This window comes from Oncorhynchus tshawytscha, linkage group LG12 (genome assembly GCF_018296145.1).
Source record: "Oncorhynchus tshawytscha isolate Ot180627B linkage group LG12, Otsh_v2.0, whole genome shotgun sequence".
Classification (NCBI taxonomy): Eukaryota; Metazoa; Chordata; class Actinopteri; order Salmoniformes; family Salmonidae; genus Oncorhynchus; species Oncorhynchus tshawytscha.
The window spans coordinates 3,965,457-3,988,417 of record NC_056440.1 but is presented as its reverse complement, the minus strand read 5'-3'; the positions used below and the strand labels follow the sequence as shown (position 1 = coordinate 3,988,417).

The 22,961-nt window shown below is 47.5% G+C and overlaps 1 protein-coding gene across 1 annotated transcript in view; it reads right to left on the bottom strand.

The window, feature by feature from the left end:
• LOC112262507 (PDZ domain-containing protein 2) overlaps nt 1-22,961 on the bottom strand; it is a 242,216-nt gene that overhangs the window by 104,833 nt on the left and 114,422 nt on the right. The window contains exons 5-6 of the mRNA XM_042331146.1: nt 14,841-14,973; nt 7,378-7,572 (exon numbers count right to left, since the gene is read on the bottom strand). Coding sequence (XP_042187080.1) covers nt 7,378-7,572; nt 14,841-14,973 — 328 coding nt within the window. The remainder of the gene's footprint in view (nt 1-7,377; nt 7,573-14,840; nt 14,974-22,961) is intronic.

Below are 22,961 nucleotides of genomic sequence, written 5' to 3'. Positions count from 1 at the left end.
TCATCCCTATCATGTACCATCTTCAAACAGACGTCATGAGCATGTAAAAGGAGAAGTGTAAGGACCGGACTCTGAAGAACTCTGTACCCTTGTGGAATTAACACCGTTTGAATAGCAGATTCTTGTAACCGACAGTGTCTGCTAATGTGTGATCATGTTTGAGTTCCTTGCGGAGTAAAAAAAACTTGATATAATTCTTCATAATCAACACACTTTTAAGCTAGTCAGGCACACACACACACACACACACACACACACACACACACACACACTGCCTCCTGCCTGACTAGCTATCATAATGATGACTGCTAAGGGTTTTGACAAATCCCTCAACACCTCTCTTATTCTCTTCCTTCCTTCCCTCCCTCTCTCTCCACAGCTCAAGTGGAGTCACAACTGTGTAGTGTGTGTGTGTGTGTGTGTACGCACAATCCATCAAGCCCAACTAATTCCCGCTCCTCCCTCTTGTTTTCTTTTCTCTTCCTCTCTTCAGACAACACTAAGCCTCTGCCATTTAAAAAAAAAGGATCTGACAGTCAGTTCAACCCGAGAGGGAGAGAGCCTCGCTTTCCTTTCAAAATGGAGCCTGTGTGACTAAAGCCTATTAACGATAGTCAGTTACGGGTTAAGTTATGATAGTAGGACTGCGGCTCTCACGCCTGGTCAATGGGAGCATGAGCACCTACACACACACACACTAGACCACTGCAGAACATGGTTTACAGTCCCCCCTGGAGACAGTGGCAGGAAGGTAAGTACAATGACTGATATGTCAGACACACACAGCTACTTCAACAGGAGCTGTGGAATGCAGAGAGAGAGAGAGAGAGAGAGAGAGAGAGAGAGAGAGAGAGAGGAGGGGAATAGTGAGGAGCTTGCTGTGGGAGTGTGTGACCCACTTTGCTCAATGCTAACAAGCCCACACACACACACATACCCACTTCTACATATTTACTGCAAATACATAATGCATACAGTATGAAACTCAACGGCTTGTCCCAGACCTAGTCTGAAGAACCTACAGTAGTCCAACACTTTCCCAACTGCCCCCTGTCATCAGGAAGTGACCCACCAAGCTAAACCGCTGAATGACCAGCCATCCTGGTGATAAACCCTGGCCCATTTAAATCACAGAACTAACACAGACGGACAACACAGCTAGCTAGCTTCTATCAGTGGGTGAATTAATTATTTCTCAGCTGCTCCTGAAGTTAGACGGAAGTTAAACACGCAGATGGGCTGCTGCACAAGAGGATTGGAACTAGCTCAAAATGACAACACTAGCGAACATCTAATTTCAGGGGGACGCTGATGAACCTGAGAGACCAAAACAGACAACAGGAGAGAATGACAGAGGAATGGGAAGGAACATAGCTGTTGGACTAGTTTAGGAGAGAGAGTAGAACAAAGCTGTTGGACTAGTTTAGAGAGAGAGTAGAACAAAGCTGTTGGACTAGTTTAGGAGAGAGAGTAGAACAAAGCTGTTGGACTAGTTTAGGAGAGAGAGTAGAACAAAGCTGTTGGACTAGTTTAGGAGAGAGAGTAGAACAAAGCTGTTGGACTAGTTTAGGAGCGAGAGTAGAACATCGCTGTTGGACTAGTTTAGGAGAGAGAGTAGCATTATAGATGCTGGGCTAATTTAAGAGAGAGAGAGTACAACAAGCTGTTGGACTAGTTCAAGAAAGACTAGCATATAGCTGTTAGACTAGTTCAAGAGAAACTAGCATATAGCTGTTTTTTTGTTTTTTTATTTAACCTTTATTTAACCAGGTAGGCTAGTTGAGAACAAGTTATCATTTACAACTGCGACCTGGCCAAGATAAAGCATAGCAGTGTGAACAGACAACACAGAGTTACACATGGAGTAAACAATTAACAAGTCAATAACACAGTAGAAAACAAAGGGGGAGTCTATATACAGTGTGTGCAAAAGGCATGAGGAGGTAGGCAAATAATTACAATTTAGCAGATTAACACTGGAGTGATAAATGATCAGATGGTCATGTACAGGTAGAGATACTGGTGTGCAAAAGAGCAGAAAAGTAAATAAATATAAACAGTATGTGGATGAGGTAGGTAAATTGGGTGGGCTATTTACCGGTGGACTAAAGGACTCTCATACAATAAGAAACAAGATTCTCTGGTCTGAGGAAACCAAGATTGAACTCTTTGGCCTGAATGCCAAGCGTCACATCTTGAAGAAACTGGCACCATCCCTACAGTGAAGCATGGTGGTGGCAGCATCATGCTGTGGGGATGAGTTTGCCAAAAGGTCAAAGGACTCTCATACAATAAGAAACAAGATTCTCTGGTCTGAGGAAACCAAGATTGAACTCTTTGGCCTGAATGCCAAGCGTCACATCTTGAAGAAATCCCTACAGTGAAGCATGGTGCATCACTGTGGGGATGTCTTTCAGCAGCAGGGACCGGGAGATTAGTCAGGATCGAGGGAAAGATTAACGGAGAAAAGTACAGAGAGATCCTTGATGAAAACCTACTCCATAGCACTCAGGACCTTAGACTGGAGTGAAGGTTCACCTTCCAACAGGACAACAACCCTAAGCACACAGCCAAGACAACGCAGGAGTGGCTTCAGAACAAGTCTCTGGAGAGACCTGAAAATAGCTGTGCAGCAACGCTCCCCATCCAACCTGACAGAGCTTGAGAGGATCTGCAGAGAAGAATGGGAGAAACTCCCTAAATACAGGTGTGCCAAGCTTGTAACGTCATACCCAAGAAGTCTCAATGATGTAATCGCTGCCAAAGATGCTTCAACAAAGTACTGAGTAAAGGGTCTGAATACTTATGTAAATGTAATATTTCAGATTTTTATTTTTAATAAATTAGCTACATTTCTAAAAACCTGTTTTTGCTTTCTCATTATGGCGTATTGTACTTTAAGAATGCACCGTAAATTAAAGACAGCCAGGTTTTTCACAGGGTGTTCATTTAATGAACTGTTGTAAATCCCTTTTTAGTATTTGTGAGTTCAGCATTATTCAACTGTATGATGTTTCCTGTATTATATTCAACCACTAGTGTACTACTGTAGTACTGAGCTATACCTGTATGCCATGTGGTGGAGGATGGGAGATTCCATGTGGTGGAGGATGGGAGATAACATGTGGTGGAGGATGGGAGATACCATGTGGTGGAGGATGGGAGATACCATGTGGTGGAGGATGGGAGATACCATGTGGAGGAGGATGGGAGATACCATGTGGTGGAGGATGGGAGATACCATGTGTTGGAGGATGGGAGATACCATGTGGTGGAGGATGGGAGATACCATGTGGTGGAGGATGGGAGATACCATGTGGTGGAGGATGGGAGATACCATGTGGAGGAGGAAGGGAGATACCATGTGGTGGAGGATGGGAGATACCATGTGGTGGAGGATGGGAGATAACATGTGGTGGAGGATGGGAGATACCATGTGGTGGAGGATGGGAGATACCATGTGGTGGAGGATGGGAGATACCATGTGGTGGAGGATGGGAGATACCATGTGGTGTAGGATGGGAGATACCATGTGGTGGAGGATGGGAGATACCATGTGGTGGAGGAAGGGGAGATACCATGTGGTGGAGGAAGGGGAGATTCCATGTGGTGGAGGATGGGATATACCATGTGGTGGAGGATGGGAGATACCATGTGGTGGAGGATGGGAGATACCATGTGGTGTAGGATGGGAGATACCATGTGGTGGAGGATGGGAGATAACATGTGGTGGAGGAAGGGGAGATTCCATGTGGTGGAGGATGGGAGATACCATGTGGTGGAGGATGGGAGATACCATGTGGAGGAGGAAGGAGAGATACCATGTGGTGGAGGATGGGAGATACCATGTGGTAGAGGATGGGAGATACCACATGGTGGAGGATGGGAGATACCATGTGGTGGAGGATGGGAGATACCATGTGGAGGAGGAAGGGGAGATACCATGTGGTGGAGGATGGGAGATACCATGTGGTAGAGGATGGGAGATACCATGTGGTGGAGGAAGGAGAGATACCATGTGGTGGAGGATGGGAGATACCATGTGGTGGAGGATGGGAGATACCATGTGGTGGAGGAAGGGGAGATACCATGTGGTGGAGGATGGGAGATACCATGTGGTGTAGGATGGGAGATACCATGTGGTGGAGGATGGGAGATACCATGTGGTGTAGGATGGGAGATACCATGTGGTGGAGGATGGGAGATACCATGTGGTGGAGGAAGGGGAGATACCATGTGGTGGAGGAAGGGGAGATTCCATGTGGTGGAGGATGGGAGATACCATGTGGTGGAGGATGGGAGATACCATGTGGTGGAGGATGGGAGATACCATGTGGTGTAGGATGGGAGATACCATGTGGTGGAGGATGGGAGATAACATGTGGTGGAGGATGGGAGATACCATGTGGAGGAGGATGGGAGATACCATGTGGTGGAGGAAGGGGAGATACCATGTGGTGGAGGATGGGAGATACCATGTGGTGGAGGATGGGAGATACCATGTGGAGGAGGAAGGAGAGATACCATGTGGTGGAGGATGGGAGATACCATGTGGTAGAGGATGGGAGATACCACATGGTGGAGGATGGGAGATACCATGTGGTGGAGGATGGGAGATACCATGTGGAGGAGGAAGGGGAGATACCATGTGGTGGAGGATGGGAGATACCATGTGGTAGAGGATGGGAGATACCATGTGGTGGAGGAAGGAGAGATACCATGTGGTGGAGGATGGGAGATACCATGTGGTGGAGGATGGGAGATACCATGTGGTGGAGGAAGGGGAGATACCATGTGGTGGAGGATGGGAGATACCATGTGGTGTAGGATGGGAGATACCATGTGGTGGAGGATGGGAGATACCATGTGGTGTAGGATGGGAGATACCATGTGGTGGAGGATGGGAGACTGTCTATTATATCCTTTACCCCCATGTGGTGGAGGAAGGGGAGATACCATGTGGTGGAGGAAGGGGAGATTCCATGTGGTGGAGGATGGGAGATACCATGTGGTGGAGGATGGGAGATACCATGTGGTGGAGGATGGGAGATACCATGTGGTGTAGGATGGGAGATACCATGTGGTGGAGGATGGGAGATAACATGTGGTGGAGGAAGGGGAGATTCCATGTGGTGGAGGATGGGAGATACCACGTGGTGGAGGATGGGAGATACCATGTGGTGGAGGATGGGAGATACCATGTGGAGGAGGAAGGAGAGATACCATGTGGTGGAGGATGGGAGATACCATGTGGTAGAGGATGGGAGATACCACATGGTGGAGGATGGGAGATACCATGTGGTGGAGGATGGGAGATACCATGTGGAGGAGGAAGGGGAGATACCATGTGGTGGAGGATGGGAGATACCATGTGGTAGAGGATGGGAGATACCATGTGGTGGAGGAAGGAGAGATACCATGTGGTGGAGGATGGGAGATACCATGTGGTGGAGGATGGGAGATACCATGTGGTGGAGGAAGGGGAGATACCATGTGGTGGAGGATGGGAGATACCATGTGGTGGAGGAAGGGGAGATACCATGTGGTAGAGGAAGGTAGGAAAATAATTATCATAATAGGACTAACAGCAAGACAAGGGGAGGGAAGCTCAACAGAAACCATGCCAGCCAGCCAGGCGAGCCAGGATGAATTGAAGTGATTTGCACATTAATAAAGTGATAATTGCTACATAGAAGCCCACTTTGTGATCTGAAAGGTAAGGTGGTGTTCAGTTCAGACCTCATCTGATCTGAAGGGTAAGGTGGTGTTCAGGTCAGACCTTATCTGATCTGAAGGGTAAGGTGGTGTTCAGGTCAGACCTCATCTGATCTGAAAGGTAAGGTGGTGTTCAGTTCAGACCTCATCTGATCTGAAAGGTAAGGTGGTGTTCAGTTCAGACCTCATCTGATCTGAAAGGTAAGGTGGTGTTCAGTTCAGACCTCATCTGATCTGAAAGGTAAGGTGGTGTTCAGGTCAGACCTTATCTGATCTGAAAGGTAAGGTGGTGTTCAGTTCAGACCTCATCTGATCTGAAAGGTAAGGTGGTGTTCAGGTCAGACCTCATCTGATCTGAAAGGTAAGGTGGTGTTCAGTTCAGACCTCATCTGATCTGAAAGGTAAGGTGGTGTTCAGGTCAGACCTCATCTGATCTGAAAGGTAAGGTGGTGTTCAGTTCAGACCTCATCTGATCTGAAAGGTAAGGTGGTGTTCAGTTCAGACCTCATCTGATCTGAAAGGTAAGGTGGTGTTCAGTTCAGACCTCATCTGATCTGAAAGGTAAGGTGGTGTTCAGTTCAGACCTCATCTGATCTGAAGGGTAAGGTGGTGTTCAGGTCAGACCTTATCTGATCTGAAGGGTAAGGTGGTGTTCAGGTCAGACCTCATCTGATCTGAAAGTGTATGTCTATTATCTATCCTTTACCCCTACCTACAGTATACTGCTGTTACTGTCTATTATCTATCCTTTACCCCTACCTACAGTATACTGCTGTTACTGTCTATTATCTATCCTTTACCCCTACCTACAGTATACTGTTACTGTCTATTATCTATCCTTTACCCCTACCTACAGTATACTGCTGTTACTGTCTATTATCTATCCTGTTGCCTAGTCACTGTACCCCTACCTATGTGTACTGTACATACATTATGTACCTCAATTACCTCGCACCCCTGCACATCGACTCAGTACTGGTACCCCGTGTATTTTCGGCAAGTTATCGTTACTCATTGTGTATTTATTCCTCATGTTATAATTTTCTTTTTTAATTATTTCTCTATTTTCTTTCTTTCTGCGTTGTTGGGAAGGGCCCAGTAAAGTCTAAGCATTTCCCTGTTAGTCTACACCTGTTGTTTACCAAGCATTTCCCTGTTAGTCTACACCTGTTGTTTACCAAACATTTCACTGTTAGTCTACACCTGTTGTTTACCTGTTGTTTACCAAACATTTCCTGTTAGTCTACACCTGTTGTTTCTGTTAGTCTACACCTGTTGTTTACCAAGCATTTCCCTGTTAGTCTACACCTGTTGTTTACCAAACATTTCACTGTTAGTCTACACCTGTTGTTTACCAAACATTTCACTGTTAGTCTACACCTGTTGTTTACCAAGCATTTGACAAATAACATTTGATTTGATTTGAAGATTTGGACTAGTTCAAGAGAACGTAGTGAAGCAGAAGATGAAGGACAGATACAGGACATCCTCTACAGATATCAGAGGGAAAGTGTTTGTAGCTCTAAGCAGGTAGAGATCCAGCACAGTTGTTATAGCTCATAGTCTCAAAACACACCCACATCGAGAGAGAAAGAGACCGGACAGACTTCCACACCTAAACACAAGAGACAAACACTGTAAACACACACGTACTGCACGTACTGTGGTAGGTCGAGACCGAGAGAGGCTGAGGCTGCCGGCTGCGAGGTCCTCCCAAACTCCGTGCCTGTGATGAGGTTCCATGTTCTCCTGATTGTCGCTGGGAGAAGCAGAGGAGGAAGAAGACGAGGCGCAGGTACTGACCAGGTCCGGCAGGCTGGTGGACGGATACCGCTGGAAATCAACTTCAGACTCCTCCTGAATTAACCAGAGGAAGAGAGGATAACAGTGAGTGTGGAAGGGATGGATGACTGTGTGAGTGTGTGTGTGTGTGTGTGTTCAGAAGAGTGGAAGGGACATGTAGTGTGTGTTCTGTGTGTATTTTTAACGTTGTTTCTGAAAGCCAGCCTGCATTTCCCTTCAAGCCAATTAAGATCTCTTGAATGTTTTAGATGTTCCCACACGCACACTACAACCCTTCCACACTAACACACTACAACCCTTCCACACTACAACCCTTCCACACTAACACACTACAACCCTTCCACACTACAACCCTCCCACTAACACACTACAACCCTTCCACACTACAACCCTTCCACACTACAACCCTTCCACACTAACACACTACAACCCTCCCACTAACACACTACAACCCTCCCACACTAACACACTACAACCCTTCCACACTAACACACTACAACCCTTCCACACTAACACACTACAACCCTTCCACACTACAACCCTCCCACTAACACACTACAACCCTTCCACACTAACACACTACAACCCTTCCACACTAACACACTACAACCCTTCCACACTACAACCCTCCCACTAACACACTACAACCCTCCCACACTACAACCCTTCCACACTACAACCCTTCCACACTACAACCCTTCCACACTAACACACTACAACCCTTCCACACTACAACCCTCCCACTAACACACTACAACCCTTCCACACTACAACCCTTCCACACTACAACCCTTCCACACTACAACCCTTCCACACTAACACACTACAACCCTTCCACACTAACACACTACAACCCTTCCACACTAACACACTACAACCCTTCCACACTACAACCCTCCCACTAACACACTACAACCCTTCCACACTACAACCCTTCCACACTAACACACTACAACCCTTCCACACTACAACCCTTCCACACTAACACACTACAACCCTTCCACACTACAACCCTCCCACTAACACACTACAACCCTTCCACACTAACACACTACAACCCTCCCACACTACAACCCTTCCACTACAACCCTCCCACACTAACACACTACAACCCTTCCACACTACAACCCTCCCACTAACACACTACAACCCTCCCACTAACACACTACAACTCTCCCACACTACAACCCTTCCACACTACAACCCTTCCACACTACAACCCTTCCACTAACACACTACAACCCTTCCACACTACAACCCTCCCACTAACACACTACAACCCTTCCACACTACAACCCTTCCACACTACAACCCTCCCACTAACACACTACAACCCTTCCACACTACAACCCTTCCACACTACAACCCTTCCACACTACAACCCTCCCACACTACAACCCTTCCACACTACAACCCTTCCACACTACAACCCTTCCACACTAACACACTACAACCCTCCCACTAACACACTACAACCCTTCCACACTACAACCCTTCCAATACAACCCTTCCACACTAACACACTACAACCCTCCCACTAACACACTACAACACTACAACCCTTCCACACTACAACCCTCCCACACTACAACCCTTCCACACTACAACCCTTCCACACAACAACCCTTCCACACTACAATCCTTCCACACTACAATCCTCCCACTAACACACTACAACCCTTCCACACTAACACACTACAACCCTCCCACTAATACACTACAACCCTTCCACACTAACACACTACAACCCTTCCACACTACAACCCTCCCTTAACACAATACAACCCTCCCACTAACACACTACAACCCTTCCACACTAACACACTACAACCCTTCCACACTACAACCCTTCCACACTACAACCCTCCCACTAACACACTACAACCCTTCCACACTACAACCCTTCCACACTACAACCCTTCCACTAACACACTAACAACCCTCCCACTAACACACTACAACTCTTCCCACACTACAACCCTTCCACACTACAACCCTTCCACACTACAACCCTTCCACACTACAACCCTTCCACTAACACACTACAACCCTCCCACACTAACACACTACAACCCTTCCACACTACAACCCTCCCACTAACACACTACAACCCTTCCACACTACAACCCTTCCACACTACAACCCTTCCACACTACAACCCTTCCACACTACAACCCTTCCACTAACACACTACAACCCTCCCACACTAACACACTACAACCCTTCCACACTACAACCCTCCCACTAACACACTACAACCCTTCCACACTAACAACCCTTCCACACTACCCACCCACACTACAACCCTTCCACACTACAACCCTTCCACACTACAACCCTTCCACACTACAACCCTTCCACACTACAACCCTTCCACACTACAACCCTCCCACTAACACACTACAACCCTTCCACACTACAACCCTTCCACACTACAACCCTCCCACTAACACACTACAACCCTCCCACTAACACACCACAACCCTTCCACACTACAACCCTTCCACACTACAACCCTCCCACACTAACACACTACAACCCTTCCACACTACAACCCTCCCACTAACACACTACAACCCTCCCACACTAACACACTACAACACTACAACCCTTCCACACTACAACCCTTCCACACTACAACCCTCCCACACTACAACCCTCCACACTACAACCCTTCCACACTACAACCCTTCCACACTACAACCCTACCACACTACAACCCTTCCACACTACAACCCTCCCACTAACACACTACAACCCTTCCACACTACAACCCTCCCACTAACACACTACAACCCTTCCACACTGCAACCCTTCCACACTACAACCCTCCCACACTACAACCCTTCCACACTACAACCCTTCCACACTACAACCCTTCCACACTACAATCCTTCCACACTACAATCCTCCCACTAACACACTACAACCCTCCCACTAACACACTACAACCCTTCCACACTGCAACCCTTCCACACTACAACCCTCCCACACTACAACCCTTCCACACTACAACCCTTCCACACTACAACCCTTCCACACTACAATCCTTCCACACTACAACCCTCCCACTAACACACTACAACCCTCCCACTAACACACTACAACCCTTCCACACTGCAACCCTTCCACACTACAACCCTCCCACACTACAACCCTTCCACACTACAACCCTTCCACACTGCAACCCTTCCACACTACAACCCTCCCACACTACAACCCTTCCACACTACAACCCTTCCACACTACAACCCTTCCACACTACAATCCTTCCACACTACAACCCTCCCACTAACACACTACAACCCTCCCACTAACACACTACAACCCTTCCACACTAACACACTACAACCCTTCCACACTACAACCCTCCCACTAACACACTACAACCCTCCCACTAACACACTACAACCCTTCCACTAACACACTACAACCCTTCCACACTACAACCCTTCCACACTACAACCCTCCCACTAACACACTACAACCCTTCCACACTACAACCCTCCCACTAACACACTACAACCCTTCCACACTACAACCCTTCCACACTACAACCCTTCCACACTACAACCCTTCCACACTACAACCCTTCCACACTACAACCCTTCCACACTACAACCCTTCCACACTAACACACTACAACCCTCCCACTAACACACTACAACCCTTCCACACTACAACCCTTCCACTAACACACTACAACCCTTCCACACTAAAACACTACAACCCTTCCACACTACAACCCTTCCACACTAAAACACTACAACCCTTCCACACTACAACCCTTCCACACTACAACCCTCCCACTAACACACTACAACCCTTCCACACTAAAACACTACAACCCTTCCACACTACAACCCTTCCACACTAAAACACTACAACCCTTCCACACTACAACCCTTCCACACTACAACCCTCCCACTAACACACTACAACCCTTCCACACTACAACCCTCCCACTAACACACTACAACCCTCCCACTAACACACTACAACCCTTCCACACTACAACCCTTCCACTAACACACTACAACCCTCCCACTAACACACTACAACCCTTCCACACTACAACCCTTCCACACTACAACCCTCCCACTAACACACTACAACCCTCCCACTAACACACTTCAACCCTTCCACACTACAACCCTTCCCACTAACACACTACAACCCTCCCACTAACACACTACAACCCTTCCACACTAACACACTACAACCCTCCCACACACTACAATCCTTCCACACTACAACCCTCCCACTAACACACTACAACCCTTCCACACTACAACCCTTCCCACTAACACACTACAACCCTTCCACACTACAACCCTTCCACACTACAACCCTCCCCTAACACACTACAACCCTTCCACTAACACACTACAACCCTTCCACACTACAACCCTTCCACACTACAACCCTTCCACACTACAACCCTTCCACACTAACACACTACAACCCTTCCACACTACAACCCTTCCACACTACAACCCTTCCACACTAACACACTACAACCCTTCCACACTACAACCCTTCCACACTACAACCCTTCCACACTAACACACTACAACCCTCCCACTAACACACTACAACCCTTCCACACTAACACACTACAACCCTTCCACACTAACACACTACAACCCTTCCACACTACAACCCTTCCACTAACACACTACAACCCTCCCACACTACAACCCTTCCACTAACACACTACAACCCTCCCACTAACACACTACAACCCTTCTAGGATAGATAATAGACAGGCTCGCCTCGTAGGAGCTGTTCCAGACTACTGTCCTGGTGGGGTGGTCTTTTCTAGCGCTTTTTTTAGGTGGGTGCGACACTTTGACAGCTGATGATCAGCCTACCTACGGAGGAGGAGGGGAGGAGACAACGTGCCTGATGAAGAGCTCCAGGTCCGTCTCCCACCCTATCTGACGGTCGTTTCTCACTGCCTGTCTGTATCATCCATGTTCCCTCAGCTCTTTTCTCTCTGTCTCATCGATGCTCCCTCAGCTCTTTTCTCTCTGTCTCATCGATGCTCCGTCAGCTCTTTTCTCTCTGTCTCATCGATGCTCCCTCAGCTCTTTTCTCTCTGTATCATCGATGCTCCCTCAGCTCTTTTCTCTCTGTCTCATCGATGCTCCCTCAGCTCTTTTCTCTCTGTATCATCGATGCTCCCTCAGCTCTTTTCTCTCTGTATCATCGATGCTCCGTCAGCTCTTTTCTCTCTGTCTCATCGATGCTCCCTCAGCTCTTTTCTCTCTGTCTCATCGATGCTCCCTCAGCTCTTTTCTCTCTGTATCATCGATGCTCCGTCAGCTCAAGCTGCTGCTACTTAATGCCTTTCTGAACTGCTTCAAGACAATCTGAAGCAGTGGAAAACCATCTACAATGACCTGCCAGATTGCATTCAACATAGTTTAGTTTTTTTCCAAAGTGACTTTGAGATTATTGATTGGAATGAAAAGCCCTATATAAAATAAATATATTATTGACTGCTGAAACCCATTTTGTATTTGTTGTTGTTGGTTGTTATTACCCTTCCCTAAATTTCCCCGGTGAAATGGTTTGGCTTAGGAGGTTACAACCTAGCATAATGGTAAAGGCCCAAAAGACCACACCCTCTGATTTAATTTTTTTAAATTTGACCTTTGTTTAACTAGTCAAGTCAGTTAAGAACAAATTCTTATTTACAATGACGGCCTAGAAACAGCGGGTTACCTGCCTTGTTCAGGGCTATGCCATGCAAATTGAACAGATGGTGGCGCTCTAACAAGCGATTGAAAATGAAAAATGTTGAAAAGTCACACCCCTCACTGTGTTTGACCTAGAGGTCAAACACATTTCCGTGTAGGACCCATAAACTCTGGCATGATGGCTTTTCCTCTATTTAGAATTGAGTTAAAAAAAACACTTAAAACGCTAGTCCTCTGGCAACGGAATGACCAGATCTGCATGAAACTTCATATGTGGCATCTACGGACCAACGCAATACTTTCTAGACTATTACCTAAAAAGAACACTGACCAATAAGCATTAATGTGGGCGTGGTCTGGCATATATAAACGCATATTAATCAGTCATGGATATATTCCGATTGTAACAAAACTTTGTTCCAAACACTGTGAAGACTCAACATATACAAGCACATTCACACGGACCACACAATGGCTGCTATAAACAGGCACATGTTTATATCTCTTGATCTGTTTCACTCAAGAGTGATGAAATTTGGCACATGTGCAGAGGGAACCTATATAAAGTATAATTCAGTTTGGACCCATAGTCACGCTGTTGGACAGGAAAAAAAAAAAAAAACATGAATGCAAGCTCATTGGCTCATATTGGCTCATAGTGGCCATATTGTTTGAGCAAAAGCCCAAGAACATTTCACGACGTGCGTCCCATAGATGCTATATACCAAATCTGGTTCTTCTGGAAGAAGAAGACGTATTAAAGTAGTCAACATCATTAGAAATAGTCCAAAATACTGCATGATCAGTTAAGATTTTTTTAGTTCACAGCTTGAACCCCGACATTGCTGCTTGCAGATATATAAATATATTTATTATTATGTTGAAACAAAGTATTGAAACAAGGTACATGTATCGTACAACATTGAAACATATTGTACCAGGCTAAATGCTTAAGTGTCCAGCCAGGGAATTAGTGTACCAAGTCCTAACACGCCAATGAGTTTGCATAGTGATTAGTGTCGGATTCTTCACATTTCTGCTTTTTTCCAGTTGATAATCTCTCCATTTTCCATTTCCCTTCTCTGCTCTGCAGCTGTATATTGACATATCAGGTGTTCTGGTGTCGTCTGTTAGAACCTTCTACATCAATGCTGTTACAAATATGAGTTATTTCTCATGTTATTTATTTTCATTATTTATTTCCTCCTTCACTTTGTTCTTCTGTGTTGAGTCGGCGTCGAGACAACGTCTAAAAACAGAAGGTGTAAATGATTTGAAATATGAAGGGCATTTTTTTTCCCCCTTCAGAAACACAAGAAAGAGCTCGAGAAATACATTTGTTTTGGACAAAAAAAGGTCTGTTGTGTTGAGTGTACCTGTGTGTGTGTCAGCGGGGGCTGCTGAGGGGAGGACGGCTCATAATAACATCTGGAAACGGAGTAAATGGAATGGCATCAAACACATGGAAACCATGAAAACCACGTGCTTGATTTATTTGATACCATTACAAATATTCCGTTACAGCCATTACCACGAGCCCATCCTCCTCAATTATAGTGCCACCAACCTCCTGTGGTGTGTGTGTGTGCGTGTGTGTGCGTGCGTGCGTGTACTCACCCTGCTAGCGACGACCAGTTGTACCAGTCCAGCGGTAGAGCGTAGGATGTCTACAGCCTCTGAATGAGACAGGCCGACCAGAGACTGACCGTTGATCATCAGGAGCTCATCACCAGCCTTCAGACGTCCGTCCCTAACACACACACACACACACACACACACACACACACATTTCACACTAAAGTCTACGCCTGATGTATTCGCAGCATGTGACAAATAAAATGTTATATGCTATGACAAATACGCAAACATTTAATACTTAAAGGAAACCACAAATTATATTTAATACTGATTTAGAATCCACCCCTGCCCCCCTCCCACAGGGGGCTCCGGGCCATGGACCAACCAACCACAGATTAGATGTTCGGGGATTCATTCGATAACATTGAGGAGTTTATCACATCAGTCGCTGTCTTCATTACATTAATAAAAGCATTGACGACTTCATCCCCACAGTGACGGTACGTACATATCCTAACCAGAAGCCATGGATTACAGGCAACATCAGCACTGAGCTTAAAGGCTGCCTCTTTCACTCCCTCAGACGAACCATCAAACAGGCAACGCCTCAATACAGGACTAAGTTCAAATCCCACTAAACCGGCTCTGAAGCTCATGATTGCCTCCCTACTCTTCTACATTTGCACACAATGTACATAGATTTTTCTATTGTGTTATTGACTGTACGTTTGTTTATGTGTAACTTTGTTGTTGTTTTTGTCGCACTGCTTTGCTTTATCTTGGCCAGGTCAGTTATAAATGACAACTAGTTCTCAACTGGCCTACCTGGTTAAATAAAGGTGAAATAAATAAAAATCCTGTTAGCGCTTTTGGGCCGAATCCACTGTGCTGTTTCAGGTGCCACGTTCTTGGTCCTGTTGCAGCAGTGTGTAGGTTCATGGTCATGTAGCAGCAGGGTGTAGGTTCATGGTCATGTAGCAGCAGGTTGTAGGTTCATGGTCATGTAGCAGCAGGGTGTAGGTTCACGGTCATGATGCAGCAGGGTGTAGGTTCATGGTCATGTAGCAGCAGGGTGTAGGTTCATGGTCATGTAGCAGCAGGTTGTAGGTTCACGGTCATGTAGCAGCAGGGTGTAGGTTCACGGTCATGATGCAGCAGGGTGTAGGTTCATGGTCATGTAGCAGCAGGGTGTAGGTTCATGGTCCTGTTGCAGCAGGGTGTAGGTTCATGGTCCTGTTGCAGCAGGGTGTAGGATCATGGTCATGTTGCAGCAGGGTGAAGGTTCATGGTCATGTTGCAGCAGGGTGTAGGTTCATGGTCATGTTGCAGCAGGGTGTAGGTTCATGGTCCTATAGCAGCAGGGTGTAGGTTCATGGTCATGTTGCAGCAGGGTGTAGGTTCATGGTCATGTTGCAGCAGGGTGTAGGTTCATGGTCATGTTGCAGCAGGGTGTAGGTTCATGGTCATGTAGCAGCAGGGTGTAGGTTCATGGTCATGTTGCAGCAGGGTGTAGGTTCATGGTCATGTTGCAGCAGGGTGAAGGTTCATGGTCATGTTGCAGCAGGGTGTAGGTTCATGGTCATGTAGCAGCAGGGTGTAGGTTCATGGTCATGTTGCAGCAGGGTGTAGGTTCATGGTCATGTTGCAGCAGGGTGTAGGTTCATGGTCATGTTGCAGCAGGGTGAAGGTTCATGGTCATGTTGCAGCAGGGTGTAGGTTCATGGTCATGTAGCAGCAGTGTGTAGGTTCATGGTCCTGTAGCAGCAGGGTGTAGGTTCATGGTCATGTAGCAGCAGGGTGTAGGTTCATGGTCATGTTGCAGCAGTGTTTAGGAGGGAAATTCCAAGATGTGGGAAGTGTGCGAAGGGCAATGGGACAGAGGATTGTGTTGTTTCAGTGGATGAAGTTGTGTGTGTCAATTGTCAGGGTGCTCATGTTGTGACATAAAAATAAATAAAAAGTTTATTTCACAAGGCCGCAGGACGCGTACTGACCCGCGTACTGACCCGCGTACTGACCCGCGTACTGACCCGCGTACTGACCCACTAGCAAATGTCTCCACTGACATTTTCAACCTCTCTCTCAGTTTGTAAAACTAACGTTTCAAGCAGACCACTATAGTCCCTGTGCCCAAGAATGCCAAGATAATCTGTCTAAATGACTATCGCCCTGTAGCACTCACATCTGTACCCATGAAATGCTTTGAAAGGCTGGTCATGGCTCACGTCAACATGATCATCCCAGACAATTTGGACCCCCTCCAATTCGCATACCAACCCCAACAGATTTACATACCAACCCCAACAGACGCAATCTCTATTGCACTCCAAATGGCCTTTCCCACCTGGACAAAAGGAACACCTACGTGAGAATGCTGGTCATTGACTACAGCTCAGCGTTCAACACCATAGTGCCCTCCAAACTCATCACTAAACTAAGGACCCTGGGATTAAAGACCTCCCTCTGCAATTGGATAGTGGACTTTCTGACGGGCCACCCCCAGGTGGTGAGGGCAGGAAACACCACATCTGCCACGCTGACCCTCAACACGGGGGCCCCTCAGGGATGCATGCTTATCCCCCTGCTGTACTCCCTGTTCACCCACAACTGTGTGGCCACACATGACTCAAACACCATCATTATGTTTGCTGACGACACAATGGTGGTAGGCCTGATCACCGACAGCGAGGAGACAGCCGATAGGGAGGAGGTCAGAGACCTGGCAGTGTGGTGCCAGGACAACAACCTCTCCCACAAAGTCAGCAAGACAAACGAGCTGATCCTGGACTAAAGGATCGACAGGGCTGTAGTGGAGTGGGTCGAGAGCTTGAAGTTCCTCGGTGTCCACATCACTAAGGAAATAACAAGGTCCACACAAACAACAACAGTCGTGAAGAAGGCACAAAAATGCCTGCTTCCCATCAGGTGGATGGATCAGCCCTCAGATCCTCAAAAAGTTATACAGCTGCACCATTGAGAGCATCTTGATTGGATGCATCACCGCCTGGTATGGCAACTGCTCAGCATCCGACAGAGGTGTAGTGCGTGCAGCCCAACACATCACTGGGGCCAAGCTTCCTGCCATCCAGGACCTCTATACCAGACGTTGTCAGAGGAAGGTCCTAAAAATTGTATAAGACTCCAGCCACCCAAGTCATGGACTATACTCTCTGCTACCGCATGGCGATACCGATGCACCAAGTCTGGAACCAACAGGAGTGAGTTTGTAGGGTGTGCAACAGTGCAACATTATTCAAAACAATAGAATGGTCATTGCTGTCACGTTCACTGTCTTCAAACTCCCTGTCATAAATGAGCCAAGACGCAGTGTGCATGTAGTTCCACATCTTTAATAAAGTGAAACCTTCACAAAAAAACAGGTAAACAGAAACCGAACGTGACGCAACCGTGGCGCACACAAACACTCATTAAAAATAAATATTTACCCACCAACACAGGTGGGAAAAAGGCTGCCTAAGTATGATTCCTAATCAGAGACAACGATAGTCAGCTGCCTCTGATTGGGACCCATACCCGGCCTACAAAGAAACAGACAATGCCCACCCAAATCACACCCTGACCTAACCAAATAGAGAAATAAAAAAGCTCTCTAAGGTCAGGGCGTGACAGTATCTCCCCCCCAAAGGTGCAGACTCCGACCACTAAACCTGACTCTATAGGTGAGTGTTTAGGTGGGCATCTATCCTCGGTGGCGGCTCTGTTTCGGGACGTAGCCCACGCTCCACACGCTGATCCCTCCGCTCCCGTGGAACCGGACCGGGGACCGTCGACGGAGGCTCCGGATTGGGGACCGTCGCTGGCGGCGCCGTGCCCTGGATATTCCCTGCAGGCTCCGGGCCATGGATCATCACTACAGGCTCCTGGCCATGGATCATCACTACAGGCTCCTGGCCATGGATCATCACTACAGGCTCCTGGCCATGGATCCTCACTGGAGGCTACGGGCCATGGATCATCACTGGAGGCTCAGGGCCATGGATCATCACTGGAGGCTCAGGGCCATGGATCATCACTGGAGGCTCCGGGCCATGGATCATCACTACAGGCTCCGGGCCATGAATCATCACTACAGGCTCCGGGCTATTTATCATCACTGGAGGCTTCGTACGTGGAGCCGGAACAGGTCTCACCGGACTGAGGAGACGTACTGGAAGCCTGGTGCGTGGAGCTGCCACAGGGCTTACCAGGCTGGGGAGACATACTGGAGGCCTGGTACGTGGAACCGGAACAGGTCTCACCGGACTGGGGAGATGCACTGGAAGCCTGGTCCCTGATACCGGATACACTGGGCCTTGGAGGCGCCCTGGAGGTCTCGAGCGTAGAGCTGGCACATCCCGTCCTGGCTGGATGCTTACTTTCGCCCGGCAAATGCAGGGTGCTGGCACAGAGCGCACCGGCCTGTGAATGTGCACTGGAGACACAGTGCGCATCACTGCATAACACGGTGCCTGACCGGTCACATGCTCCCCACGGTAAGCATGGGGGAGTTGGCTCAGGTCTAAAACCCTAACCCCGCTAATCTTCCCGTGTGCCCCCCAAAATTTTGGGGGGGAGCTGCCTCTCGGGCTTCCGTTGTTGACCTAACTTCGCTCCCCCCGCCTGCTACCATGACAGGGTCTTGTCCCCTGCCATAATCTCCTCCCCGGTCCAGCTCGTCCTGCAAGTTGGCGCACGCTGCTTGGTCTTTTTGTGATGGGTAATTCTGTCACGTTCACTGTTTTCAAACTCCCTGTCATAAATGAGCCAAGGCACAGCGTACAAGTCATTCCACATCTTTAATAAAGTGAAACCTTCACAAAAAAAACAGGTAAACAGAAACCGAACGTGACGCAACCGTGGCGCACACAAACACTCACAGAAAATAAATAATTACCCACCAACACAGGTGGGAAAAAGGCTGCCTAAGTATGATTCCCAATCAGAGACAACGATAGTCAGCTGCCTCTGATTGGGAACCATACCCGGCCAACAAAGAAACAGACAAACTAGAATGCCCATCCAAATCACACCCTGACCTAACCAAATAGAGAAATAAAAAGGCTCTGACAATTGCAGTCAGTCTGTTAGACATTTTGTTAGCTATTTAGCAGCCTGTCTGTTAGCCATTCTGTTAGCTATTTAGCAGTCTGTCTGTTAGCTATTTAGCAGTCAGTCTGTTAGCCATTCTGTTAGCTATTTAGCAGTCTGTCTGTTAGCTATTTAGCAGTCAGACTGTTAGCCATTCTGTTAGCTATTTAGCAGTCAGTCTGTTAGCCATTCTGTTAGCTATTTAGCAGTCAGTCTGTTAGCCATTCTGTTAGCTATTTAGCAGTAGGTCTGTTAGCCATTCTGTTAGCTATTTAGCATTCAGTCTGTTAGCCATTCTGTTAGTTATTTAGCTCTTATGGCTTGGGGATAGAAGTTGTTCAGGAGCCTGTTAATGTCAGACTTGTTGCTCAGGTAAGACTTTCCGCGCGGAAGCAGACAGAACAGCCTGTTCCCTGTAAATGGAACGACAGACCAGCCAGTGAAACACAGCCATTATGGATGCTGAAGATATGAGTCATGTCTGCTGTGTGTGGCTATGTCTATGTGTGTGTGTGTGTGTGTATGGCTATGTGTGTGTGTGTGTGGGGGGTTCCCTCACAAAGCTGGAAAGATATTAAGCAGAACGGACGGTGAGGAGAACAAAGAAAGAGCTGGCCTCTGTTATTAAGATCAGATAGAGACAGCACACACACACACACTCGCACACAAGTACTCACACACACACACACTCGCACACAAGTACTCACACACACACACACTCGCACACAAGTACTCACACACACACACACTCGCACACAAGTACTCACACACACACAAAGCTTGTTGATGGGAAATGGAAGCTTGTTGTGGGGGAATGGAAGCTTGTTGTGGAGGAATGGAAGCTTGTTGTGGAGGAATGGAAGCTTGTTGTGGGGGAATGGAAGCTTGTTGTGGAGGAATGGAAGCTTGTTGTGGGGGAGTGGAAGCTTGTTGTGGGGGAATGGAAGCTTGTTGTGGGGGAGTGGAAGCTTGTTGTGGGGGAGTGGAAGCTTGTTGTGGGGGAATGGAAGCTTGTTGTGGGGGAATGGAAGCTTGTTGTGGGGGAATGGAAGCTTGTTGTGGGGGAGTGGAAGCTTGTTGTGGGGAATGGAAGCTTGTTGTGGAGGAATGGAAGCTTGTTGTGGGGAATGGAAGCTTGTTGTGGAGGAATGGAAGCTTGTTGTGGGGGAATGGAAGCTTGTTGAGGGGGAATGGAAGCTTGTTGTGGGGAATGGAAGCTTGTTGTGGGGATGGAAGCTTGTTGTGGAGGAATGGAAGCTTGTTGTGGGGGAATGGAAGCTTGTTGTGGGGGAATGGAAGCTTGTTGTGGAGGAATGGAAGCTTGTTGTGGGGGAATGGAAGCTTGTTGTGGGGGAATGGAAGCTTGTTGTGTGGAAGCTTGTTGTGGGGAATGGGCTTGTTGTGGGGAGTGGAAGCTTGTTGTGGGGAGTGGAAGCTTGTTGTGGGGGAATGGAAGCTTGTTGTGGGGGAATGGAAGCTTGTTGTGGGGAATGGAAGCTTGTTGTGGAGGAATGGAAGCTTGTTGAGGGGGAATGGAAGCTTGTTGTGGGGAGTGGAAGCTTGTTGTGGGGGAATGGAAGCTTGTTGTGGGGGAATGGAAGCTTGTTGTGGGGGAATGGAAGCTTGTTGTGGGGAATGGAAGCTTGTTGTGGAGGAATGGAAGCTTGTTGAGGGGGAATGGAAGCTTGTTGTGGGGGAGTGAAGCTTGTTGTGGGGAATGGAAGCTTGTTGTGGGGGAATGGAAGCTTGTTGTGGGGAATGGAAGCTTGTTGTGGGGGAATGGAAGCTTGTTGTGGGGGAATGGAAGCAGCTTGTTGAGGGGGAATGGAAGCTTGTTGTGGGGAGTGGAAGCTTGTTGTGGGGGAGTGGAAGCTTGTTGTGGGGGAATGGAAGCTTGTTGAGGGGGAATGGAAGCTTGTTGTGGAGGAATGGAAGCTTGTTGTGGGGAATGGAAGCTTGTTGTGGGGAATGGAAGCTTGTTGTGGGGGAGTGGAAGCTTGTTGAGGGGGAATGGAAGCTTGTTGTGGGGAATGGAAGCTTGTTGTGGGGAGTGGAAGCTTGTTGTGGGGAATGGAAGCTTGTTGTGGGAGAATGGAAGCTTGTTGTGGGGGAATGGAAGCTTGTTGTGGAGGAATGGAAGCTTGTTGTGGGGAATGGAAGCTTGTTGTGGGGAATGGAAGCTTGTTGTGGAGGAATGGAAGCTTGTTGTGGGGAATGGAAGCTTGCTGTGGGGAATGGAAGCTTGTTGTGGGGGAATGGAAGCTTGTTGTGGGGAGTGGAAGCTTGTTGTGGGGGAGTGGAAGCTTGTTGTGGGGGAATGGAAGCTTGTTGTGGGGGAGTGGAAGCTTGTTGTGGGGGAATGGAAGCTTGTTGTGGAGGAATGGAAGCTTGTTGTGGGGGAATGGAAGCTTGTTGTGGAGGAATGGAAGCTTGTTGTGGGGGAATGGAAGCTTGTTGTGGAGGAATGGAAGCTTGTTGTGGAGGAATGGAAGCTTGTTGTGGGGGAATGGAAGCTTGTTGATGGGAAATGGAAGCTTGTTGTGGGGGAATGGAAGCTTGTTGTGGGGAATGGAAGCTTGTTGTGGGGGAATGGAAGCTTGTTGTGGGGGAATGGAAGCTTGTTGTAGGAGAATGGAAGCTTGTTGTGGGGGAATGGAAGCTTGTTGTGTGCAACAGAGAGTGGCAAAAAATAAATAAAAATAAATAAATAAAATATTTTCTAGCCTGTCTATCTATTGGAAACAGGGTTGATTCGTTACAAAACCACCAGAACACGACCCAAAACAGTAGAACCAGCTCACCTGCTTTTACACTAGGATTTGACTATTAGATATTCAATGCCTATTTTTGAAAGAAAATATGAACTATATTAAAACAAGAGTTCAGTTCACGTAACATGGTTGACCTTAGAATGAGGGACATAGGTAAATGAATCACTAATCACAGGAAGTAAATAATGATCGTAGGAAATTACTTTGTCAAGGCAACACAATAACTAGAGTTTACAATGGTGGTGAAACTCAGGAGACATTTTTTGGGTTAAGTGAGATGAAATCTTCCTAGAAGTGACAC